This window comes from Pangasianodon hypophthalmus, chromosome 6, assembly GCF_027358585.1.
Source record: "Pangasianodon hypophthalmus isolate fPanHyp1 chromosome 6, fPanHyp1.pri, whole genome shotgun sequence".
NCBI classification, from domain to species: domain Eukaryota; kingdom Metazoa; phylum Chordata; class Actinopteri; order Siluriformes; family Pangasiidae; genus Pangasianodon; species Pangasianodon hypophthalmus.
In genome coordinates this window covers 14,041,321-14,068,330 of record NC_069715.1, presented here as the reverse complement: position 1 = coordinate 14,068,330, position 27,010 = coordinate 14,041,321, and the positions used below count along the sequence as shown (strand labels likewise).

General features: G+C 40.0%; 2 protein-coding genes across 3 annotated transcripts; both read right to left on the bottom strand.

The window, feature by feature from the left end:
* Nucleotides 1–663: 663 nt before the first annotated feature.
* c6h15orf61 (chromosome 6 C15orf61 homolog) lies at nt 664–1,982 on the bottom strand. Its single transcript, XM_026926962.3, has 2 exons — nt 996–1,982; nt 664–890 (listed from the first exon to the last, which is right to left on the bottom strand). Exons 1-2 carry the CDS (start codon nt 1,336–1,338, stop codon nt 763–765), a joined length of 471 nt encoding a protein of 156 aa, XP_026782763.1. The 5' UTR covers nt 1,339–1,982; the 3' UTR covers nt 664–762.
* A 150-nt stretch (nt 1,983–2,132) lies between these two features.
* iqch (IQ motif containing H) lies at nt 2,133–27,010 on the bottom strand. 2 transcript variants are annotated; one of them, XM_026926956.3, is made up of 21 exons: nt 26,557–27,010; nt 26,268–26,381; nt 25,146–25,243; nt 24,960–25,035; nt 24,725–24,844; nt 21,457–21,562; nt 20,237–20,350; nt 19,717–19,883; nt 18,030–18,566; nt 16,989–17,055; nt 16,199–16,282; nt 15,904–16,076; nt 14,226–14,498; nt 13,666–13,854; nt 10,049–10,169; nt 9,676–9,962; nt 5,699–5,869; nt 4,291–4,416; nt 4,022–4,083; nt 3,455–3,563; nt 2,133–2,481 (listed from the first exon to the last, which is right to left on the bottom strand). In XM_026926956.3, exons 1-21 carry the CDS (start codon nt 26,605–26,607, stop codon nt 2,389–2,391), a joined length of 3,138 nt encoding a protein of 1,045 aa, XP_026782757.3. In that variant the 5' UTR covers nt 26,608–27,010; the 3' UTR covers nt 2,133–2,388. The 2 variants fall into 2 exon arrangements, with proteins under 2 accessions (XP_026782757.3, XP_026782760.3); XM_026926959.3 differs by lacking the exon at nt 2,133–2,481 and adding an exon at nt 3,647–3,712 and having other exon boundaries at nt 3,469–3,563.

The following is a 27,010-nucleotide window of genomic DNA, read 5'->3' as shown; positions in this document are numbered from 1 at the left end:
AAAATTACCCTACGCTAAAAGAAAAGGTTACAGGGTTCATTGATTTGCAAGTAATACATGAAATTATTACTTGAGCCTAATTGTTACTAAAAGAGGGGCAGCAAGACCAAGAAATCAAGGCCTCTGATAAATGGGCTCAGCAGAATGCTTTGAGGGGCGGAGAGAATCAATATATCAGTTTGTCAAACTCAATCTCAGAGGGAATGTGAGGGCTTTAATTCTGCAGTAAAGAACTAGAGCGGCATCAAGTCAGCAGAGCAAATTATCAGAAATCAAAGGGCCCAAGCGTGTCTGAGGGAGGGAAGGGGAGGGGATACTGCAGGAAGGCCACATTTACTCTATGGTAATTAAAAACCATTTTATCAAGCCTGTCCTCTCAACATCCCCTCTTGCTTCCTATTGTCAATATGCTGAGAAGAGAGTGAGCACTAATTTGACTTTAAATAAATGAACTGAAGGTATTTAAAATTCCGCATTAGCAGGGGAGGACACAAAAAGTGATGAGCAAGCAGATTGCAGCATCTGTGAGCTAATTCTCTATACATTCAGTGCACACTAGCTCCTTATGCTGCTTCCTATATACCATAAATAAGTAGTCCTGTGGCAATTTGTCAAGAAAACCTTCATCACAAGTATACTATTCATCACAAGTATTTTAATTGGTGAAAAGAAGAAGCTTTATTGAATCAGTACTGATTTCATTTCAGACTTCAGGTATCATTCTTGTAGCAAGGACACAATGCTGCAATAATCCAAGTAGCATTAGTACTTGGCACCGTCTACCTCTTTATACGCAAAATAAACAGTGACTGGGCCAGCTGAAGTGTGCACAGTTTCTGTTACACCAGCCACCATCCATGAGCCTAAACCATATGCCAGGCATGGGATACCTACAAACAAGAAGGTGGAGGATGAGAAACCCAGGCATCCACAGCATTCTCTAATTCCAAACAATGTTCTTGGTATATGCATGTTGTTGGAGAATTTGAACTAACCCAAGTTGATGACTTTCAGTATGCCAAAGAATTTGTTTTCAAAGTCAAGGTCTTGTGGAGGCGCTTTGGTACAGTGGTACTTGATGAAGGGAAAAGCTCCTGTTCTGAGGATGTGGTAGTTGGCACCTTGTACCTGCCAGTTGAAGTTGGACAAGCCGAACTGGTCATTGATTACAGCACTGTAGCGCACACAGAAGGATGTCCACGGTGGCAGTTTGCGCTGGTGAAGATGGCATGTCAAAACCTCAGAGGCAGCTGGACGGGAACGGTTATTCCGAAATGTACTTGGGAAGAGCACTAGCCTCAAAAAACAGCTATGGATCATTCTCAGAATTCCTGTCATTGCCCTAGCGGTTCAAAAGTCAGTAACGATGTACTGATACATGCATACTCCCTGCTAATGCACGATTTCCAATTTTCTCCTCACAACAATCTCTGATTACACAACTATTCCAGCATATCTATAGCTACACAGCTCAACCGCAGAGGGATGAGATGTTAAATAAGTCTCATACACATGCACTTTCCTTCACAGGAAAACTGAAGAGCACCAGAGACGCAGGACCAGTAATAGTACACATCCTATTAAGACAAAGTAACTTAGTAAACCTAAATCATGCTTAGAGTTAGCTTAGCTTAGATAGCTCCACAGCTAACCTGCTAATAATACCTAGCTCGACGAAAACAAGTACCAAAACAATTTCGTAACTTTACAGAAAGCTCAGTAAAACCTTAACGAACGCATAAAAGCGCTTATGTGACCTCAATAAGCTCTTTCGGATAGCCGGCTAAACCCTAGCATGTACTGCCGCTATGCTCTCCGACTAGAAACAACAGCGGAGCTTTGGTTCCGCTTAAATTCAATACTCACAAAGATTTTTCTTAATATTTAACCAGTAGATTGCTGCTGTTCAAAATATAATTCGCAGTAATTATAGTAATTATAATTCGTAGTTATTTATGTTTAAGTTAGTATCAATTGTATCTAAATGCTTTTGCCATTTATACACGTTTGTGTATGTGTTATTTAGTAGGCATCTATCAGAGAAAGCACATTCCGAGCAATTCACCAGTCATGTCATGTAATAAGAGTACATCCACACATGCATGACTGAAATCAACCCAAAGCTTTTGGGATAAAAGGAAACATGATGGTTATATTCTTACTAAACACTGCCATTCATTGCCAACGGCAGCATTTGGTATTTCATTCAGATTACATAGCAATTCACTAAAATGTGATCTCTTTGCCATTTTATCTTCATATTATTCATACTGTATTTGTATTTCATGGAAATAGGGGGATATATATGAATTTGTATGGCATCATAACTAGGAGTAGTATGTGCAGATGTGCAGTAAATATGTAGAGCTTAACCGGTATGAGGAAAAGTTAAACATCTGCTCCTTTTTCCTTTTCTTTGTGCTCCTTGTTAGTGTTCTGGGTGATTACATCCAGCATCTCCTTGATAGTCTTAATCAGGTCCTGTCAAACGCACACACACACACACACACACACACACATGCACCTAAATATACCTCAAATAACCATTGACTAATAATCATAATTTCTGTGCAGTTGAAAAACAGTTTAGTACATATAAAATATATATTTATTATCAATATTATAATACTAATCCTATTTAAAAAATGTATAGTCCTGATACTCATAATAATATACTATGAGAAAATGTGATTGTAACAGCACCATTCCTTACCCTACAGACATTCCCAGTGGCGTGGTCAATATACTGGTATGAAAGTATACCGTAATAAGGACTTTTGCAATGTTACATCACAATATATTTCCAAGAGTGGCACTGCACTCGAAATACGCTGCAAGATTTTTAAAATAGGGAAGTCTACTTTTTAAAGAACAAATATACCAGAATAAGAAAATCAGAAAAAAAGTAGGTAGATACATTGTAACAAACTCTTTAACAATATACTTGCACTGTAGTGTTATGTCATTTAATGTTATCGTTTTTGAAATTGAAAGAATGATACACCAAAAAACATAATGTTCAATTGAATGGTTAATATACCATAAACAGACATGCTCAAAACTCAAAATACCTGCACTTGTGCTCTAAGAAACAATATTGTAAATGGTACAGCTTCAAGTTCTCCACTCATTGTTCCCAAGGCTATGAGAGAGTCTAGTTATTATCTCACAGTGCGCTTATCACTCTAAATAGCTAATTGAAAAGCAAAGTATTTCCAGAGGGATAAAATTTAATTCAAATATGTGAATGTAATTGGTGCTTGGTTGTACCAATCAAAACTTTTGTTTCCTTTACTCTCCTAACAGCCAAAGATACTTCATTGGGCTCATGACAGGACAGTGTTTAATGGATGATTAAAGTGTGTAAAGGATGCCATTAACAGGTTTCATGTTTAGAAGAAGGGTTCAATTCAGGGGAAAATAGCACACAATCATTAGTTCATTAACCCCACACCTTAAAATTGGTCTCTCCTTGCATATTCGGGGCTGATATTTCTTGATGAATGACAGTGAGGTTGCGAGCAAAGGTCAGCAGCGCTCCCTGGAGATCTGGTGAGATTGTTCTGTTAACGAGATGCAGAGACAAACGAGCTTACTAATGATCCCCATCTACTGCCATCAGACGGAAAACTAGAAACAAAATCACCTTGTTTGACTGCCGGGGCTGCTGGGAGCTTAATGAGAGCTCTCAGGCTTAAAGAGGGCTGTTGTTCTTCAGGGAGAGACAAGGGAAGGAAGCAAGGCTTGAGTAGTTAGCCATAGAACAGGAGTGATGAATGCGTTTAATTGTGCTTGGCAGTATATTGTGAGACTATACTTTTCATTTGAGGTATTTGCAGTGAAATGTGTAGGTGGTAAATTAAGTCCTTGGAGAAAGCTGATAGTTGTAAATACAATGAATGAATGATAGGAGAGACTAAGCACAGAAAGAAAAAGAGAAAGAAAAGGAAGATACTTCCTTGGGCTCTATACAGTGGTTAATGGATGATTAAGGGCTTAGAGTGCATCTGTGGTAACTTACGCCATGCCAAGGCTGCTCCTTTCTGCACTGTCATGGAGCGTAAACACAGAGCCTTCCCTTTCCTGAAATTTGAGTGAGCATGACTTAACATCATCTTTTTCAGTCAAACAGTGGAAATGAAATCTTTATGTGGATGATGTTAATGGATACAGTGTCTATTTCAAAGCAAAGTGACAGACCACAACAGCAATGCAGTTAACAAAGTAGCTGTTTGACTCTCAGTAATTACTGGTACTAATGTACAATCAGAAAAAGCACAGAGGTTTTACCTTGATGTCAAATCCGATGCCGTGTGCCTTGCACATCTGGAAGAACACACTGTAGTGGACCATAGAGAGGTTGGTATGAAAGAGCCGGCTGCTCATCACTGCAAAATGACTTGTTGCTGGTGCGGGCTGAGGAGACACACACACACACACAAAGAAAGCACTATATCACTAATCCAGTACTAGTACCAATCACTCATCATGTAAATAACACATTTTGCTGTAGATGTGTTTGCATGATGAGGTATTAACTGAGCCATGGTGTCACTTCCGAAATGCAGATTGACATGGTGCCGGCAATTAAAAGATATATAACAATATATGGTAAGCAAAGTATCATAGGCCCACACTTGGCAAAGTGTTTTTCTCTCACGAAGCTGCACAGGGATTCCTGGATTGTTAGTTTAAAGCACAACAGAGGACAGAGAGGTGTCCTCAGAAAGACAACCATGCTCAAAGCAACAGCAGCTAAATGATGTTTCTGAAAGCATGCTACAGGAGTCGATTAGTTGAGAGTGGCAGTACTCTGTGGACTCTGAGCAGGCATGAAGCATATTCTCTCTGACAGAGGTAAGGCACGAGCAATGGCCTCGGCACACTCTCGAGAGGCTATGTAATTCTTTCCAATAGAGCTGTGCTTTGAGCTGTCAAAGGCACTGTCCTCGTCCAACAATAAAGAGACTTTCCAGCCGGGATTTAATTGTGTTTGTAATATTCAGGCCCCAAGTGATGGCCAAAGCTAGAGCCATTAACCAAGAGCAGGGCAGGAAATACACTGAGCCACACACATGCATACACAAACTAAATGAATGTTTGATAAAATAATACAAGTCTCAGATTAACAAGCGTAAACTTGGGCTTGCTGCTAATAAAGAAAGTCTATTGTTTAGGGGGCCGGCATCAGGTTGATGAGGTGCTCAGGCATGCATACACATGCATAATGAATGCTGTATGAATTATTAATGGGTTGATTATTTAGGCTCATCTATCAAAATGATAATGAATTTAACATCTAAACACCAATCAGGTCCAAAGCATAATTACAGTGTTTAGTTGTATTTAACAAAAATAAAACAACAAACCTTCAGCTGATCACTCTTTATAGATGCAGTGATATATAGAGATAATATCCTGTTGAGAGGACTGTTATTGCTCTCTAGTCCACTCACTGGCAACAGATGCTGGATAATTACATTCCTGTGCTACACAGCCGCGTTTAACAAACCAAGTAGCTAATGTATAAACTATTCCTCCAGTTCAACAAGGTTTAGCTACCTTGTGCCAAGGCCACTTGATGAATTGCCATAACAACATCATTTACTTGACCACTTGATACAGTTCTGAAATGTAGTAGACTATTCATAACAGGAAGCTAAATGGAAAAGGAAGGATAAGTGTATCTGAGCAGTACAGCATTAGCTGTTGGAGCTTTCTGGCGTGCAGAGGGCTTGCTGTTTCGGACTGGAGAAGGAACCTCCAGACGACCTGCATGGCAGTTCAGTGTTCCTCCTGTCATGTGGAGCATGATCTGGGTCATAGCCAGCTGGTTACTGTAGCCCAGATCCAGATCAACAGCCCACACCTAGAAATACACATACACACAAACACACACATGCACATTAGCATTATAACCATCTAGTGCCATAATGAGTGCCATAATTTCTAGCACTCAGTAACTCCTCAACATTGGCGGTGCCTACACAAAAGTGTCACAGTGGTATACGACATGTAATAGTATGTTCATGGTCTATACCAGAGGTTCTCAAATGTTTTGTAGTCAGGAATACCTTTACCTGTAAAATAAATTCCTTGAACCCCCTCAGTAAATTTATTGCATAAACATTATTTAAATGTGTACAATAATATTCTGCCTGTTTATTAGAGCTACTGAGCTTTTTATTCCTGAACTTTCCACTGACAGAACACATTAGGTCCAATTTGACATTATTTATAGACTGACTTGTTTTTGAGTTATTGAGGTTTGGATTAAACCCATTCAGCTCAAGTGACAGTCAAACAGGCTTATAACTATAAGAGCTCAATAATAATTTTAATAACTTCGATAATGATCAGTTTTGATTTCCACTGCTGTAAAAAATTAATAATAATAAAAAAAAAATAACAGACCGTCTGGCTGTGCTTCATGGATTCCACTTTGAGAACCACTGGCCTGAATTAATGTTGTGAAAGGGTTACTTCTTGTGTGAGCTGCAGAACATTAAAATACCCCACTGTGTGCATGTGCGAGCGAGAGACCGAGAGACAGAACAAGAGAGAGCGTGGCTTGAGTCTGTATAACAGTGTGTCTACCGCCTGATGGGCGACTCTCTCCACATCTGTATGGTTAATGGTGTCATTATAAGGATATTAAGGGGTCAAGCCCCATCGTGGCCTTATTCTTAAACAGGGCTAATTTTCCCTGATAATAAACTAATAGCTATGCCCCTTTTCAAACAGTGGGAAATAAATCACCAGTGAAAGAGTTGTTAATAACTAAGTGGCAGTTGGCAGCCTTTCCCGTCGTCTCTATTTGTCAAGCTAAATGCTCCTGCCAGGGAATGCAAATGGCAGCCCAGCTCCTGAACTCTGCCCCCAGTGCTTTTAATCGGGGCTCACTAGAGCTGGGTCGCATCTTACTGCATCAGTTCTCTTATTCCATAAGCTTAACCCCAAACTAAAGCCACTCTGTGGATATGGATCTATACCTTAGGGGAGACTGTCTGTGTTCAGAGTGAAATAATAAGACCAATTCAATCTGCAGTATATGTTTTCTTAATGTGCCTGTCATGCAAGTATAATTTGTCCTACATACTAGATATTTTAAACATCCTATATTTCAGAGAGGAAAACTGTTATGATGAACCAGGTTAATATATCATATGTCAATGCTGTATTTGAATTCTCTCAGTATCTTTAAAAGATTTTTACTTATTTAAATTGATTACATTTTAAAATATTGTCCTTCCTGTATGAATAGCCTTCTTGCATCTCAATATATTGCTCAGTGCAAAGCAAAAAGCGAAATAACCAAGATTAAGATCCATGTCCAGCTATGAGTCTAGCAGTACTCAAAGAAGGACCTAGGTTTTGTTCTGAATCGATCCAGGCATGTCTCCTGACCACAGTTAATACTGGGGGTTTGTGTGATGGGCTAGGCTCCAGAGAGCTATTTAGCCAGTCTGTAAGAATCACCCAGGCCTGCCTCATTGTCAGCTTCCACAAAGGCGTCTGATATATACGCCCAGATTGTACCTGTTTTCTATAGCCTCTTTGCTTTCATTAAAAACTGCAATCCTGCAGCTGAGCCTCCCCTTACACACAATGTGAGGCAGACCTACAAGGGCAAACACATGTGCCCCCCCCCACCCCTTTGAATCCCTTTAAAAATACACCAGCTTTTAGCAACAGGTTTGAATGTAAATTGATCTTCAAATAGAGACAGGTTTGCTCTGGCCGGGCTCTCTCCCACCCACCCCCGGCCCCCCCGCTTGCATGTTGAGAAAATTGGGACAGTAGTGCCTACAATTCTCTGTCTGAACTCCTTTTGCATTCTCATCAACACTCAGAGAATCAAATTCACTTTGTGCATTTTATCATGATAATTGTATTTTACTGGACTAGTCCATCATAAAACCTAAAAAATATATTCTCTCATTTTCACAGAAAATGACAGATGAATTTCTGTTCCATATATGATTCATTTTCAAGTGCAGAGGTGGAGGTTAGCTTGCCCAATGGTTTAAAATATACCTCATAATGTACGTTGAGAATTATCAACGTAATGTCAAACATTTACTGGTGCATTTTGTCTGTCCATTTTAGCAATACCCTCCACAGAATTACACTATAGTGTAGGGCACTGTTAAAATATCAAATATTTGCACAGCACAACAAGACACTGTAATAAAATCCTCTAAAGGATGTGTGTATTATGGCAGCCCACATTGCAGGTTGCTTTGGACTGCAGAGGCCTTCTCCAGGGGGCTTTTGGATCCATCAGCACTGAGTAAATGTCTTTTTTTTTTTTTTTTTTTTACAAGCTCTAATGCCTTTAACACTGGGGGAGATCAGATCAAGGAGCTCCCCCCTGCCCCATGCGCTCCACAAGGGCAGTCCACACACCACTGCCTTGGTGTTCTAATACTGCCAGCCTTTCCATCTCTCAACAGGCCTTACAAACATTTAGGAAATAGCAGAAGGCTGTAGAGGCTCTTTTTAAATGCAGACAATTAAATGAGAGTGCAATACTTCGCCCTCTAGTGGCCAAAAAGGTTAGCCTGACTGCAGTTAGGAACAATGAGACCAGACTACCGCACATTTAAAGCCTGCCAGCAGATCAGATATCAGTGTATTTTAAATAATTTAAAATATTTAATTGATGGAACTACACCTGATAATTACTATGCACTGTAATGATCCTGGTTAGTATTGAGCCTGTAGTTGAACAGCTAATGATTTAGCTTGTACTAGTGGATATTAAAATACCAACTACAGACTCCAGTAGTCTACTTCTGATGATCACGAAGCCTATATCAATATTTTGTAAATATGAGCAATAATAGATTAAATTAAAAAGGTGTTACAGAATTCATACAAATTCACTTCAAGCTTTACTAGTGGTAAAATGAGCTTCATCACATATGCCTGGTCATCTGCAATATGGGTAATTCATACTAACTGCTTTTAATGCTGTTGAATTATAATGTACCCTTGTTATTAACCACTATTAGCATGCATTAAGAACTAATGACAATCCAAAATAAGCACCTGAATTATTCAGTGACAATTATTAATTGCTTTTTAGTAATACAGACTGCCAGAGCATGCTATGTCTGATGATCTGAGACTACGACCAGACAAGACACAAACCAGCACATGGTTGAGGCATTACAAGGTCAGAGGCCAAGGCCCTAAACGGGGAATTAGTTTATTGACACAATAAGACCTGACAGTTTATTAGATGGGAGGGAACCCTCCAGGAGCCATCCATTTACCCAGTAACATCTCTTTCCTAACACAGTAGACTGAGCACTGATAGCAGTAAGGTGAGAGCCAAAACGGCAGTAAAAAGCCACTAACTCAATAGAGCCACATGTGACCTCATCTCAGCAGCTTTCAAATAAGACTTGTTTCACTGACTGTAAAATCTACTGTTGACATTGATTCATCAATGTGTCTCCCAGTGCTCTTATTTCCGAAAAACGAATCAAAAGACACAACTGTGCTTTAAAAGAGCCGTTGACAGAATGCAATATTTATTTAAACTAGTAGATGATACTATTTTAATCTGGGCTAACTTAATATCAGTTAATATGAGCCAACCACAAGACTTTGGGGTAATAAATTAAACTGTACTGAACATGTCTGATCTGAGTGGGGATCTTTGACCTGCTGTTCCAGCGTGCCAGGCTCCAGGAAGGTGACCAGGTCCAGGGAAAGATGGCCCAGGATGTGCCGCTCCTGACAGGCTTTGCCTATCCGCATGCAGATGGAGTACAGGACATCGGGGGAAACGGAACTCTGTGGTACAGTGCAGCCTGATACCTGCAGAAATCCAGGCCCGCGCAGCTGATCTCCACACGAGAGCATGCGTACTCCTCCGTCTGGCTCCACCAGCAGATCCACTGTCACACCGGTCACACTATCTGAAGGAGGGTACGCCTCAATCACGCCACCTGAGAGATGACAGAAGCCGTCACAGACAGATATGTTGAAGGTCCAGTGGTATTTGAGTTAGATGTAGGTGTAGTTACTTTTTAACCTTTTCTGAGAAAGTGCTCCAGGAAGCAGCTCCAGGTTGGATAGCAGGATGTGTCAAAAGGCTTGGCATGAGCAGCCAACAGAGCAGGTACCGCCTCCAGAAACTTTCTTAGCACTCGTTCCTGTATGAGCAGACAGATGATGCTAAATCTGAAAGACTAGAATCTATTCTAGACTATTCTACAGAGACACACCAGTATTTAGTACTCAGATGACAATAATTCGCTTAGTTCAAGAGTCTAGTGTAAATCAAATACTAGAGGTTGTAGTTTAACTACTTATAAACAATGGGGTGATTGGGTGATTGACAACCAGTCAGAGTACCACAGTTGCATAATGGGTTTAACTGACTGCCCTCTGATTGCACCTGCCACAAAGAACTTAGGCCACGAGCAAGCTGATAAATGCCTAAGCAAGCCGATCAATCAGTGGATCAATCACGGACAGTCACTGATCAATATATCTCTTGTTTCACTAACTAGAAAATGCCATATTGGCTGTGGCACTTGATTATGTTGTTAATTGCACAGTTTGACTTTCTGTGAGTGGTTATTAAAACCTGATTATTACAAAGCATATTGCTCCGTAAAGCTCTCAAAACTGAGACGAACAGAGGACACTGCATTTCAGCTTGTGCTTTTGTATTTCAGTTCATTTTAAACAGAAAAGGAGCCAAGGAAGAAGTTTCTACTGGGTACCAAAAGACATTTTACTCATTTTAAAGGCATAACCTTCTTTATTAAATCCTGCCTGATAAATGAAGTAGCAGCAGGAGTTTTGGAATAATGTCGTGAGACGTTGAGCATAATGCAAACATCTTCCGTCATAAATTCTTTTACATTTCTATTTTATGCACATAGTTTATAAAGCAAATGTGTTGCAACTAACTCCACTGAGAAGCGTTGCAGGATGAGAGATGAGTAGTTTGATATTCCAGTCATGAAACAGCCATCATCATATTCAAGTACTGTAAGAACCAGGGTCAATCACTGCACAGTGATTTCACCCTGTCACAAGTCATAAAGCACACAATGGTGCGTCAAAAAGCGTGTGAGGAAGCGGCCCCCTGTTCTCCCCAGAAGAGCACACGCATTCAGAGAATTTGCCACTGCACTTTTGCACGAACAACAGGGTAGATGGAAGGAGGAATTTTCTGCCATCCTTTATTTGGACTTAAACTGCAGGCTGTGCTGTGTGAGAAGATTCGAATCTTGCTTGGCTTTCACATAAAGATAAGCAATCTGACAATAGAAAAATAAAATGATATACACTGATTGCTGTTTGAGCTCTCCATTATAGAGCGCAACATTTTCAGAGGACTTCTTACTTTATAAAACATTCAGCAGCAGCGAGGACATGGAGGACATTCTTCTTTCATATTCATGGCATGTTTTTCTTTTGTGTGAACTACAGACAGCTGTTGATTTTTGGAAGAACTTTTCAAAATCAAATAATAGAACATTTACAACACCAACATAACACTAATTTGTACCATAAAGCTTCATTATATAGCAAACAGCTCTGAAATGTTAAAGCTATCAATCTTGACAGAGAGAAATATTTTATTTATTTAACTAAAAATGTAATTCTATGATTTTCCATTTAACACAAATAAAAATGAGGAAAAAGCCTCATCCACCAATCCAATTAAAACTTAAGTGTTTCTGACCTTTTCCAAACTAAACTATTAGCAGACTGCCCATCTGTTGATGCTATTAAGCATAATTTCACACTGTGTGTAATGACCCATGTGCTGGCAGTATGTGAAAGTGTGTAATGTGTAACGTATATATGTATGGGCTCACCCACCCATTGAATGGAGTGAGAGTCATACGTCTTTAGCTCCTCTTTTCTGAATGGGGTGAAAGCTGAGAGGCTGGGATACTGGGCCTCAGGACATGGGCCTCCCATATACCCTTTATCCTAAAATGCCCAAATCTTTCATTATACACCCTCCAGGTATATTCTCCAACTTGCCTCAGGGTGACAATGGCTGACTGTTTTTCTAAAGGACCACATGAGTTCTGGTATCTGTTATTGCCCTTGCATTAAAGCACAATCAATAATTAAACAATATGCACACAGTCTGGAGAACAGCAGGAGATTTCCACATGGTTCATCACAGTCAAGTCTGACAGAATATTACTTGGTCCACAGTACTAAAAATGTTCCCTAAGAGACTATATTTGATAAATGCATGCAACAAATAGTAAATAAGTGTGGAGTCACTGAGATTTAGTAATTGTAACCCAGAAAGATCACCATAACGGTCTGTATTCACTGGGTTCAGTACATTTGGGTGTAGGCATATGCTTGAGCAGAAGACTGTATATACTAATCTAATCACTCACTGAACAGAAGGCAATATTTACCCATTATTCCTCAGAACACCCCTGCAATTAAAAACTTATAATGACTGATAATGCTGAACTATAATATTTCAGCATTGGCGCATAACTTTTATTGGTTTGCAGTCATAAAGATAAAATGCAGAGGAGCAAGCAGTCTATTATAAACAGTACACAAATAGCCCCACTGTAAACGTAACTGTTCACATTTGGCAAAATCCATGTTCCCAGCATGAGAGGCACTTAAACTGGAACTAGTGAATTAACAGCAGCGTATGAATACAGATCTATAGAAAATGGATGACACGCCGGAGTAACCCCTGCGCTCTCCGTGCTGTTAGCGGGGCTTGCCATTGATTAAAAGGCTGGAGTGGTGGAATAAAGGCCAGCGCTTGCTTCCATATGGCCATAGAGCCCTAAGGGTGTAGGGCCAGCTCATCAGGCCCCAACTCCCTCGCCTCTCTCAGGGACCCCAGCTGGTGAAGGGCTTCCCCCTCTTCATTTAAACCTCCTTCACTTGCTTTTGCCATAATGAAGCTTGGCTGGGCCTCAACCGCTTACCCCTGTAATTAACAGCGCCAATGCTGCCACAATTACATCCCCTCACTCGGCCCTCGCGTGAATTAAGGACTGAGCTAATTGCTGAGAGGCAGGGCACTAAGCCTCCTCCATTTAAAGAGAAAAAGCCTATAATAAAAAAATGCCTGGGCCAGGTCTTGCATGCCTATATGATGATAACCTTGTAATTAGTTTACACAATGTTTACAGTTTAATGGCAAAGAATAGTAATTAATGCATGACAGAAAATCAAAAGACCCATTATAAGCCTATGAGGGATAAAGAGAGGAAGCCAAGGGAGCTACACAGCATTAGAGATATATCAAATCAATGTTTAGCTGCTTAGCAAATGTGTTCATATTAATGGGAATTAGAATACAATCCAATATGCTAACACCCAACCATTCAAAACAACACCTTGTTCAGCTCACACATCATTGACAAGTTCTCATTAGACAGTCCATATACATTAAAATGTTTATGTATATTTTAAAGTCTATCCTTGGTCAGCACCAATAGAAATAATGAGATAAGAGCATGTTCTACATAAAACAGGAAAACTAATACTAAGCAAAGTGCTCCAGGAGTCAATGAGGAGCCATTATAGCTGAAAGCACTGCCATAATTGTAGCTCTAAAGCAGGACTAGAAGGGGGGGCCTAGAAGAGGGCCAGTGTATCAGTCTGGAGTATGGGAGAGTGTCAGGCCCTCACCTGAGCCCAAGCCATCCTCCAGATCTGTGCTCCATGATGATGATACTCCTGCAGAGCCCAGGGCCGGGAGCTCACATGACAGACATCACAGTAGGCTGTGCCACGGCCACCGAACTCGTCATCCATCTTAAACAGCCAACGCTGTACCTCTAAATGATCTGTCATCAGCTGGGCAAAACACTCATTCAGCTGAAAAAGGACAGAGTAGATTCACAAATCAGAGATTAGATTAGTTAAGTTAAATTATTCAGAATATAATACACAATGTTAGGCCATGCTCTGTTTTCTATGTTCTACGATAAAGAAAAGGTAAGAATAAATTTCATGATGATAAATTCATGATTAATTTCATATTTTCACTGACCTAAGCTGCACTAAGACACAAAAATGGAATACATTTTCATTATGTAAACATCTCAAATCTTAAGACTAACAGCATGCTTATTCCTAGGTTGTTGATTACACCAAACTACAAGCCAAAATGATTAACCAGAAGTTAAAATAAATTTATTAAGGAAGTATATGTGAAAAGTTTGTATATGTGCACTTGTTAGGCAGACCTGCTGCAGTGTGTATATGTCAGCTAGTCCTGGGGGCATGCTAACCCCACTGCTGCTGAAGATCCTCCTGATTCCAGACTTTGTGCCATAGAGCCGCGCCACGGCAGGCTCCGGGCCTAGGACTGGCACTCCTAACTCATCAGCCACAGCCAGATCATCCATGTGGGGAACACCACTGACTAAATAGGCCTGCTTCCCCTGGATCAGGTTCTTAATACGGCGCAGTGTGTGTGGGCTGTACTTCAGCAGTGTGGACACACACATGCAGTGACTCTGTAAGAAAAGAAATAGTATGCAACTGGGTGTTTAAGATTAATTTCAATAAACTAATGTTAAATTATAAGACAATATTAAATTTCACTTTACAGAGAAAGCAATATATAAATGATAATTGATAAATACTGACCTTTCACAACATCATGTTTATTGGGGTCAATTATAAATATAGAAATACAGAAAATATTTATGTTCACCTAAAACATCAAGTCAGTTAATATTGTGTAGCTTTTATCTAATTCTCTTTGTACTCAAAACTCTCCTACATAGCTTTTTGTACATAAATAACTGTCCTTTCTGTTCCTGCCTCTGAGGTCTCCCTTTTGTCTGCAGCTATAATTTATTAGTGTATATACACGCACCGGGCCCATTAGGAGCAGCCGGAGGGGTCGTGACCTCTCCTGTACTCCAGCAGGTTAAATTGACAAAAGACAGCAAAGGGGAGGCTCTGGCTTTTGCACTCCCTCCAGCCCATCTTTTCTGCACGCTAAGCGATGGGTTTCTTGGGACTCACACTAATTACTCCACATCTGTATTTATTTGATCCATACGGAGTTCTCCCTTCTGTCACTGGCATCGGCGAACAGCAATTCATCCCACTGACAGGTCTGGCAGAGTATACACATGCCGCCAAGCTCGGCAATCGATAGGGAAAAGTGAGGAGGACAACCTGGTGCCCGTGTTTAGCTGCAAGTTAATGGCACGCAGTAAGTAAGGCTATAGAGCTGGCTTCTGTGTAGAAGTGGGCAGGGTCACTTACGCTCTATTGATATGCAGTAAACATGCAGAGTTGGATCGAATGTATGCAGGACCTGGTCTGCTAAGCAGCCCTTTGTTTAATCACGTTCTGAGCCCACTGGTATTAGATATTGGATTGTGCTGTGCATTATAATACAGGCTATTGCACGCGATTACAGTGATTTGCAGTAGCAATTAAAACAACAAGAGGTAACCTTTAACCTGAGTAAAAGCCAGTTCTTTAGGTTCTGCAGTTCTGCAGTTCATTAATTATTTACTTTTTAATCTAATGTCCTTATTTATTTATACACATTTCATAAGCACCTATAAAATGATAATAAAAAGATAGATGCATGTAAAACATTCTGCTCAGATAAATATGAGGAAAACAAACTTTTCATCACCAAGCGTGAATAACTGAGAGGGGGCCGTAAGTATTCTAGTATTCTAAGCACTACACCAAAGCAAGATACCTCAGACACCCCCTACAGGATAAAAACAGAATTGCCAGACACAATTCTTGCTCTGTATCCCTAATTTGATCCAAGTGAACCATTGTACAGTTCTCTTTTAAATTTCAGAAAGTTGATATGTGACCAAAGGCCTCAAGATATGGTTAGTGTCTGGGATGGTTCTGAGTGTGTGTATGTGCAGTGAACCATACTGAAAAGTGCTGATGTGCCTCAGGTGTGAGGATGGTGAAATTTTTGGCACAGCGGGAAGGTGTGGGCATCCCTGTCTCTACAGCTCCATTCAGGCCCAGCAGATGAGTGTAGTAGTGGATCAAGTCCTCTCCCAGATGCACAGGACACACATAGATAACCTCCACGTTCTTATCTGCGATTAACAATGTGAGTGAGTTAAAACAACCTAAATTCACTAAAAAAAGTTTCATATAATGCATTTCATTAAACATTTACACATTTACATAAACATGTGGTCAAGACTGCAGCTTCTACCTCTAATGTCACACAGCCGACCCATCTGAGTGTTCTGCAGTATGTCAAACCTTCTCAGGCTGTGGCGCTGTTGCTGAGAGTATCCTAACACACACACACACATACAGTAAATACATCAATCTATCTAACATGTGATGCACAGATTTTGAAACAGACTGCTCTACTTAAAGCACATAAAGGTAATCGAATGATTAAATGCAGCTGAACTATCAGAGTGTGGCAATAAAAACAATAGGGTTCAACTTCTTAATTATCCCAGCTCACACAGCACTCTCCTCAGCCACCCCCAGTGTAAATACACCACTCCATCTGCTGCTAATTACTATTCGCATTCCTCCCTTTATTATTTGTATCTGCTCACTAATTGCAGGTCACAGCATAAATAGATTTAACTGCTGAAGTAAGACTATTGGGTGCAATAGACAAAAAACCTGAGATACCCAAAAATGATTTTATATTATGTACATGATCTAAATCAAAACCTGAAATGTAATGACTGGTGTTTATAACCCACATTCCTAAAGACGGTACTCCTAATTAAAGTCTTCATTCATCTTCAGTAGGTGCTATCCTGGTCAGGGTCACAGTGGATCCGGAGTCTATCCCAGTAACACTAGTCATGAGGTGGAAATACACCCTGGTGGGGACTCCATTCCATCACAGGGCACCATGCACATACACATTCATACCTAGGGGCATGTTTTTGGAGGTGGGAGGAAACCAGAGAACCTGGAGGAAACCTATGTGGACATGGGGAGGATATGTAAAACTCCAGAAGTAAAAGCAGTACCTAATGTGGGGACGTGGATAATGGTCCTCTTGGAAGTGATGAAGTGGCTCCAGTTGGCAGCCAAATGCTGTCCAATGCAAAATACACAACAGAAGATTAACCAGTACCAAGCAGCAAACACACACACACACACACACATACACACATTGCTGGCCCATCATGAGCAACAAGCAGACAGCAAATTACACTCATCTTTCTCTCTGGGCTTTGCGTTGCCAAACCAAGCATAAATCCCATTCATTAAATCTGCTAAGCGCATGCTTCAAAACATCTTCCCTCTATTCATTCAATTAGCAGGTTACATGATGCTTTCTGCCAGGGGTAGATTAAGGTTTAATTAACACAGTTTGACTGCTTAAAGGGTGGAAACACGCACACGCTCTTGTCTGCTCTTACAGACAAGATGGTAGAGTGACGGTATGAACAAATGAAAGTGTGCATCCTAATTAATAAAGATGTTACGGGGATGATGGCACAGGAAAACATCTGCTCTAACAACTGGAAATGCTGACGCTTGCCATGTGGGTGTGAGAGGCACCTGAAATCCCATTGCTTCTAGCATGAATACCTCTGTACAGGAATTCGATTTATATCAGGCTTGTTTAAAACAGTGGCACAGCAGAAAAAGGTGAGCATGGATTTATAGTGACTAGTGGGTTTTAAATTGTCTCCATGAAACCAGGGTAGGGCAGGCATTCATATACAGTAAGTTAAAAAAGAATTTTACTAAACAAAGTTTGACTGTTTCTATTAAGAAATTGCACTTATTTCAACTCAAACTCAAACAAACTTTATGTTCTTGCTAGGCCAAGCATTTTCAATATTTATACTTTCTGACTCACTAAGATCATAGTATGAGTTTGCTGTGAATACGGATATATAAATTGGATATATGTTACATAAAATCTTATTTCCATTTATTGTCTTTTTTAATTGATTTATTGATTTTATTTTATTTCCAAGGATTGTAAATGGCTACATACTATAAACATTTTACTTCAGTATGTGTGTATGGCTTTAATGTGCATTTATGACTCTCACCTTTGCTCTGCTGTGGTAATTCTCCAGGTGGAGGAGGCGGGTGGCCTGCAGGCTCTTCCTCACACGGCTCAGTTGGGCGTGCAGCAGCCAGGAAATGGCGATGGTTCTGGCCGCCCACCTGCGTCTCTGCTGGTGCAAGTAGGCAGTGCGAGTGCGATAGCACCGCCAGCAGGCCTGAATGCGCACAGCAGCCACCCAGCGGCCACCCTCACCCTTGTAGCGCTGCCCAGGCTGCTTCATCAGCTCCAGAACCTCCTCTCTGTTCTCCAGAGCAGAGAGGAGGCACTCATGCCTGCCCCCCTGTAGCTCTCCGCTCTGCGCCAGGGCCACAAGTCGATCGCCACACACCAATGCATGAGGCACAGCAAACTGGCACAGCAGCCGCTCCAGCTGCCACAGCGCCTCTAGCAAAGTGCTCCAACTTAGGCAGTAGCGCTCCTTAAAAGCGCAGAAGTCGGATGCACTTGGATCAATTCGACCCTCCACTATACTGAAGAAATGTTGGCTACTGGGAGTTGGTGGTAATGCTGGAGCACACTAAGCACATAGGAATCAGACACAATTTTGTTACAGTATATTTCTCCATATACATTCATATCAAAGTCCACTGACATAAGCACATACTGTATAAACATTCCATAGCTGATGCCATATGTTATCATGTTCTGTTATGACAGAACAGTGACATGTTACCATTGTCAAGATGGTGGATATAATGTGAGATTATATGGCACTTTACGTCACATGCTATTTTTTCTAAGTATGCTCTTGTTAGAATATATGTTCTGTTACATGTTTTATGATAGATGCTTCGCAATATCATAGAACTCAAAGCTTGAGAAACATGTGGTATTCCACCCTTACCTCATTGTAAATATATTAAACATTATAACATTAGAAACATCTTAAGATAGATAAAGACTAATCGATCATGAAGTTCTATCTTGAAATATATTGCTAAGTCTATGGCATGACATAAGAGCAGGCTGACTGGAGCACCACTAGCATGTTTTTGCATATGGTATGCAAAAGATAACCCCAGAGGACATTTTCCAAATTTATAGAAAATAGAAATAAAATAACAGACATGATAGAGGCAAAGAAGTGTTCTGTTACTTTCTATTATGGAGAAAATTCCAAAGATGTCATCTGGCTTATAGCATGGTGACTTACCCTTGATGTTATGGTTATTTTACTCTGTTCATGTTACTTTTAATGTAAAAAATAAAAAAAAAATCAATGCACTGTTTGCATTTATACTTATACAAACAAATAAACAGTCCAGCTGGCTTAATACTTTTGCACAGTACTGTATATCAATTGGAAAAATGTAAATAAAGATAAAAGTATTAGCGGTAAGCAAGGCTAAAGGTAGAAAGCCACTGATTTGTGAAAATCTATGCAGACGATAGCCTTTACATAATTTACTACACGTAAACCCTGTGGCTGGTCCTGACACAGTGAACATTAGTGATTATAAGATGCCAATAACAGTAACATAAAGTGATTAAACCACAGCCATTTTACTGACTATAACATGTTTTAGGCCACTGATGAACAGAAACAGACCACGTTATATACATTTTTAAAGAATAAAACAAAATGGTGAATTAACATGAAATCTACAGTGCTGTCCCTTCAGTGACACAGAGTGAGCATGTTACTATAATGAATTTGCTGGTTATACCAGAGAGTTGAGTGGCATGAGTCGTGCTGGGCTGTGGGGAGGGAGTCTGCTATCAGAGGCAGCAGTGGGAGGCGGAGTCAGTGTGGCATTCATGGATGGGCATTCAGCAACGGTTTTGGAAGCTATGGTGACATCCTTACTTTGTCTCCTGTCCCTCCACTGTTTTCCTGTCCACAGATCACAAGATCAAACCTAATAAAAGCTCCACTTCTGCATTTATAATCATTTGTGCAATTCAGGAAGTGAGGACATGTCTTTCCAAACTTTTAAGCTTTCTTTCTTGCTCAGCCTAACTATTTGTGTTTGTAATCTCTGAATTCATATCACATTGGTGTTTTTGCTAGGTACATAAATGTATACTGTAGGGTTGCTGGGTACCTTAATATATAATATCTATACAATATCTATACAATACTACACATCTGAATGATGCACACATTCTATTATTTCATGACACTGACAAAACTATATAAAAGCTATAAATACATGGCATAAACAGAAACAGTGGCACGTGTCTGACCCATTTTATTGGGGCTGCTGTCCTCTCTTCGGCACTGGGGTATTAAAAGATTTTTCACCAAACGGAGATCAGCTGCTGAGGGTGGTAGACTTTTCTCTAAGCGACTGGAAAGTCCTATAGGGAAGCATACAAACATACATTTTTTGCATAGCCAAAAACAAGAACTGGTCCAAACGAGTTTTGTTTCATTTTACACCATATTGGATTAAACAACTACCTCATCATTTTGGTGAACAAAGACATCATCATTTTGTCTGATCAGCGACGGCTACATTTTCATTCCATGGCTGCATTTTCACAGTCTTCATCCAAAACATTTCAAAATGTGTCTGTCTGTGTGTATGATGTTGCAGGAGTGTGACATAGCATGCATAATCAGTCAGTAATGAATAGTGCTGCTAGCCTAACCTCAAGGTCCTGCCTGTGCCAATCTTGAACAGATACCAAATACTATATAACTGGGACATTTTGTATGGGACTGGAGGCCAATAAAAAAAGCACGGTTCCAGATTATGGTGCCAAAAGTTCAGGTTCTCTGGCCAGTGAAAAAAGACTTTAATATATATTAATATACACCGATCAGCCGTAACATTAAAACCACTGACAGGTGACGTGAAGAACCCTGATTATCTCATTACAGTGGGACCCGTCAAGGGGTGGGATATATTAGGCAGCAAGTGAACAGCCAGTTCTCGAAGTTGATGTGTTGGAAGCAGGAAAATCAGCAAGCGTAAGGATCTGAGCAACTTTGGCAAGGGCCAAATTGTGATGGCTAGACGACTGGGTCAGAGAGTCTCCAAAACGGTAGGTCTTGTGGGGTGTTCCCAGTATGCAGTGGTTAGTACCTACCAAAAGTGGTCCAAGGAAGGACAACCAGTGAACTGGCGACAGGGTCATGGGCTCTCAAGGCTCACTGATGTGCGTGTGGGGAGAGAAGGCTAGCCCGTCTGGTCCGATCCCACAGAATAGCTACTGTAGCACAAATTGCTGAAAAAAGTAAATGCTGGCTATGATAGAAAGGTATCAGAACACACAGTGCATCACAGCTTGCTGCGTATGGAGCTGCGTAGCCACAGACCAGTCAGAGTGGCAGTTGGTTTTTAATGTTATGGCTGATCTGTATATATATATATATATATAAATCTATGTGTACAGGTAAAAATCAATGAAGAGATAAGTGCTGAAGGGATGTCCTTGAAAGTGTATTCTCAGATACTTACCTGCTCTGTTGTCCTCCTCACAGAGAGGAGATGCAGGGAGAAGGTTTCTCTTCTGGTCTATCGGTACAACAGCTACTGTAGAGCTCATGGCCTTCTGGGTTCCCACCTGGAGAGATAGAAGTTATGCACTTTCAGTGAACAACACACTCCATCTCTTCGTTTTGGCACATCAAATGCTTTCCAATTGATTAACTGATTAACATGGGTAATTTCTCTAAACAGCCATAAGAAACTTTATGCATATACTACTGGATTGTAAAAATGGGTTCCAATCATTTGTGTTATATTGAATGTATCAAAGCAAACGGTATTAGCTGAATTCTTTTCCCTTGCTAAGGCAAAAAAGATCTGCCTACAGGCTCCACAGCCAAAAACAACGTTACTTGGAGAACAAAACAGGAACAAACCCCACTCAATAGCTTGTTCAAGGAGAACACTATTAGCTTTGGGTCACTGACTAGATTTCTCCCTCCAAACAAAACTTTGTTCTAAAAGGCTGCAAGACGACCATCCATTAATCAGGCTGGTGGCAGCTTGTAGATGTCAAGAAATATGGTTTCTTCCTTTTCTTCCTTGTCCCTCTTACTATTTCATCGGCTGCTCGAGTTCACAAATGTATGTGCATAAAAGAACGCAATGTTGTGTGATTACAACCAACAGATTTTCTGCATTCATTAAAAGAAAGTTGGAGCTAGCTTACAGGCAGTTAATGACATTGTAAACTAGCCAATAAGCTTCTCTTCCCTCCAGCAATCAATCACAAGCTGGCAATGTTTTCGGGAGACTTTGAGCATGGTTCAAAATGTTTATTTTTCTCCTGGTTTCTCTTGAGTGAACAGCTGTTTGAGATCTACAAGAATTAAATGCCATCAGAGCAATGCCCAAAATGCTCATAGTTCCTCATAGCTATAAAACAGCTCATGAATCAAAAGGCAAGAAGTGCTCCACGGTTATTTATCAACCAAATAAGCAATCAGGAATCTGTTTGGATTATCAAGAAGGCAGCGTTTGCTCTCACACTGATAATCTTACCAGTAGGGTCATTTTAATGATTACCAATCAATCAGGTAAACTGCTCATTACGTACAGAGATATATTTTCTCAGGATGCAATATCATTAAAGAACGAACCAGATAAAAGCATGTTATCTACAGCAATTTTACAGCCTATTAGAACCAACAATGAAAGAAAGGATGCCAAATAATAAAAAACAAAACACAGCTGCCATTGTGTAAGTAGTATCTACATAAATCTCTGCACAGAAAATAGCATTTTAAAGTCCCAGAATTATTACAAAGAAACACAAAGTAGGAATTGGATGAGGGTTAAAAATAAACGTGTATGGAGTCCCGCCATCCTGCTCCTGCAGATTCTATAGCTGTGTGTTCGCACACCACTGAGCCAAGTGACACACCAGCAGTGCCTGCCAGCTGTGGAAGTGTTATGAGCGGGACACCGAAATGACCACAGCAGGAACAACAGCTCTAGAGGCGCTGAAGTGAGCTGGCTCTGAGGTGTTGAGGTGTTGAAGGCAGTTGGCATGCTGCCAGCGGCTGCCGGGTGGGTAAGATGCGCCTGTCTTATTGGCATGCAGGAACAGGTAGCGGCACCTGTCCTGAGACAGCTGTAAAGCAGCAGTCCATACAACTGCAATCAGGCACCAGCACCTTCTCAGGAGAATGCTGATGTGCAGCAATCTGCGTCTGCCTGCTATCGCCAGCCAAGTCTCCCATCGTCCACTGCAGCAACCTGACAGCCTCGGCTCCCCCTGAATCTCTCTCCGCATGACAGGCAGAGGATGCCAGAGACAGAGGGATGAAGCAGACTGAGAACTACAACAAACTGTGACCTTTGAAAAGATCAATTTGTTGACCAACAAATGCTTTTGCAGTGACTGTCAAAGCAAGTGACTTTCAACTCACATATGTTTGAAAGCAGACTGACTAGACTCATCTGTTAATGCTGACCTGCCAATCACTTACTTTCATGTGACATATGTTGAGTTTAAGGCAACAGTCAGATAAGATGTATTCAGGCCACTATCAAATAAAAACTTGAATCCAAATTAACCACCTTTACTTTTTTCATTACTTTGTTGGCTCAAAATTACTTTTCTGTAGAACATTGATGTCAAATAATTTTTCAAAAATTCAGCATATTTTGATCATTGAGAAGTAAACAGTGTTTGGTTTAGCTTTTTGAACAATTCTGAGCTATTTTCTAAGTTTCTCTAGACTGCTACATTTTTTCACAAAAACAATACTCACAACCCAAAGAGCATGTTATGCAGAATATTTTACACAAAATCCTTTGGTAATCTTTTACATTGATAAAATAATTTCATGCATATGCAATCGGGAAAAAAAACGTGTGATTCGACTTATTTCAGATGACACTTTCAATATTTCATTTACTTTAAATATTTTTAAGATCTTCATTCATTCATTCATTCATTCACTGTCAATAACTACGTCATGCTGCACAGCAGATCTAGAACCCACCACGGGAACACTGGGTAGGGGATGGGAAGTCCATCAGAGGATATTCCATATACACATATTCTAACACTCACTTACACCTAGTAATTTAGAGTATAGCACAGCTACCTGCCAACATGTTTTTTGGAACTGGGAGGAAACAAGAGTACCCTGATGTGACCCTAGCTCAGGATCTAGATCCCAGACCCTGGTGCTTAATGCAGCAACACTACGCCTGGCACTATCTTTATAGCTCTTAGCCGGTAACTACACTGAGCCTAGTGGCTTGTCTTACCACACCATCATTGTTTTGACAAAAAAAAAAAAAGCTGACATCACTTACTAGAGCTCTCACTGAATTGCAGTTTATCTGAAATTTGCTTCTCCTTACTTTGCTTGAAATAATAATTTGGGAAATTTCAGATGAGATGTGTGCGTAAAGTAAAATATAAAGGCAAAAACAAACCACAGCATAAAGCATAAAAAACTTGTCTAACAGTGTTCTGAAGTGTTTTAGTGAAATCAGATACTGCATTTTGCAACTACTTCAATTTTAATATACCTGAAAGCACATTGTATTAAAAAATTCATTAAAGATGCAAAGATACAAACATTTCTTTATGGCATATGAGAATGCCTTTATAGTTTGCATTAGTTAACCTGGATAGATATTCTGCTAGTGAGGTCAAGCAATACCCTGCTATTTACACCATGACATGCAGAATATGCCATTATGCTAGAGTCTAAGGCTCATATCAACTATATGAGAATGTTCTTGTAATAAAACTCACAGTAGGCCCAGGTTTCTTGTGCAAATCAGGAAGTTGAATGCCATAGTTCTGGTGCATCAGGTCTCTGTGTTTTGGGTGGTCAGGGTTGTATAGAACACGCAATGTAAAAGCTGCCTTGTGCTGGTGGCATGATATAAACATATGGGTCACTGACAGGCCAAAGGTGTGCTTTAATGTAGTAGTAGAAGTAGGAATCAGTGGTTTGGTTTAGTGCATAATATAAAAGAACACCAACCTTCTCTCCAGGAGATGCTCCAGCAGTCCGATATTTCTGAGGAGGAATGTATGGGATGGACTCAGTGGGTGGCTGCCTATAGATCAGAATTTTAATATTCACTTATTGCTCTTGTCTTCTAAAAGCCATTGAGATATTACAGAAATATCTGCTTTTTTTATATTTAGATATGTTTGTCTATTATACCATTTGGCAATCTTCGCAGTTTTCTTCTCAACATGTTCAATAATGGGAAGTGTCAGTACTTGTTTATTTGCCATCTTTAGATATTCCTCTGCACGACTCTGCATAAATATCACAAGAATAAGTAATATCACAAACACACACAGGGTTATTTAACACATACCCAACTGTCACTTTAATAGGTACAACTACCATGTGGCTATTTTTCATTTTATCAGATAAACAACAACATAAGTGCACTTTGAAGGAATACAATTATTGATTATAACCCCTTACTTTCTACGCGCAGTTTGTCAGTCCGCCTCTACCAGTCTATTATTTACTCAAGGAGAGAAAATATAAAAATGAGGCCCCATGCTTAAAGAATGAATGAAGGTTATAAATTGAAAAAGCCCAGTCAAAGGCCAACCCACAACATTTTTTGTTAAATACTCTATTAATGTTCTTTTATTTAAATTAAAACATGATAAAAGAAAAAAGAGAGAGAGAAAATACAGTTTAAGGTCATATTTTCATTCCGTTTATCATGAAATTCCCTGGAGTTGCCTTTTAAATGCAGTCAGTCAGTCGGTGAAAATGTCTTTTTAAACAACAAATGTCTTTTGAAACAACAGGAGAGTAGTAAAGAAAGGAGAACTTAGATCACTCCATATTATCCATTTATTCATTTACACCGAGCCGAGCATTCTCAAACCTTATGCAGTCAGGGTCACTTTTGACTGTAACAAAAAAAAAAAAAAAAAAAAAAAAACTGTGGTTCCCCTCAGTACAGATTTATATTATGAACATTATCTGAACATCAGCTGCATTCTTTAAATGTACAATATGTTGCCCTTTTTTTTTTTTTTTTTTTTTTTGAAAAATTAGAGCATTTTAACTTCTGAACATTTCACTCACAGGACACATTTTTTAAAAATTCTGATTAGATTCATTTCATTTCAGTTGTTTTTAGATTTTATAAGCCTGCTTGTTCTGATGACTGAGGACTGGATTAAATCTCTAAAATTAAAGTGACTAATTAAATAGGCTAAAAAACTGATCTGAGTAATAAGCATAAGGTGATACTGGTGGTTTGTGATCTGGGCACTTGGAGAAGCATGGCTGTGAGTTAAGGGGGTCAGTGACCTTGATGCCGTCCTCTGTCCTGCGTATCGCCGCATCAACAGCCTGAACATCCAAAGTCCCGTCCTGCTCTGTCCGACCCAGCCTCTTCCTCAGCTCAGTTAAATCATTCTGCACCTGATAGAAAGAACCACCACCAACAGAGACACAATAACACACTGATCTCAGCATATTTTAATACACAACAGTGTTAGATGAGTCACCGCCTGATATTCCACAGCTACAGCTGGCAGTTAGCTATGAATTATACAACTTATAGAACTTCTCTATAAAGTTTGTACTCTGATGTTACCTGCACTAGAATACGTCCCAGCTCGTCTCCTTTACGAATTCTGTCAGCCATTCTTTATAAACAAATAAAAAAAAATCCCAAGTCAAAGCTAATTTGCCAGTGGCGCTCTAAATTTTGACTAATTAATTAGCAAACTTTGCTAGCTAACTAACATTCTGACGCGCGCTCAATTTGTCATCGTTGTCTAGAGCAACAAAGTCACGTGACCGTGGCTTCTATGGAAACTCAACGCGAGCGCTCGGGCTACTTTTAGCAGATTTAGCCGTTTGTTCTGTTGTGCTGCTTTGTTTGCTGTTTATTTATTTGTTAGGATAATTTGTATTCTTCTTAACCCTGTAAAACGTGCTTATTGTTTTCAATTTATCTTTTTAACATTAGTGACTGGCGGCATTTCTACGTCTACAGTTCATACTAACGTGAAAGGAAGCACGCCATAGTAGTAGGCTGCAAAATA

What these genes read in the sequence shown, in the direction of transcription:
- c6h15orf61 (XM_026926962.3), bottom strand. Translation starts at nt 1,338, where the DNA reads ATGACAGGAATTCTGAGAATGATCCATAGCTGTTTTTTGAGGCTAGTG. An exon ending in ACTGAAAGTCATCAACTTGG is followed by an intron (nt 891 to 995) that starts GTTAGTTCAAAT and finishes TCTTGTTTGTAG; the next exon opens with GTATCCCATGCCTGGCATAT.
- iqch (XM_026926956.3), bottom strand. Translation starts at nt 26,607, where the DNA reads ATGGCTGACAGAATTCGTAAAGGAGACGAGCTGGGACGTATTCTAGTG. An exon ending in GAGCATCTCCTGGAGAGAAG is followed by an intron (nt 24,845 to 24,959) that starts GTTGGTGTTCTT and finishes TCATGCCACCAG; the next exon opens with CACAAGGCAGCTTTTACATT. An exon ending in TCGGCTGTGTGACATTAGAG is followed by an intron (nt 16,077 to 16,198) that starts GTAGAAGCTGCA and finishes TGTTAATCGCAG; the next exon opens with ATAAGAACGTGGAGGTTATC.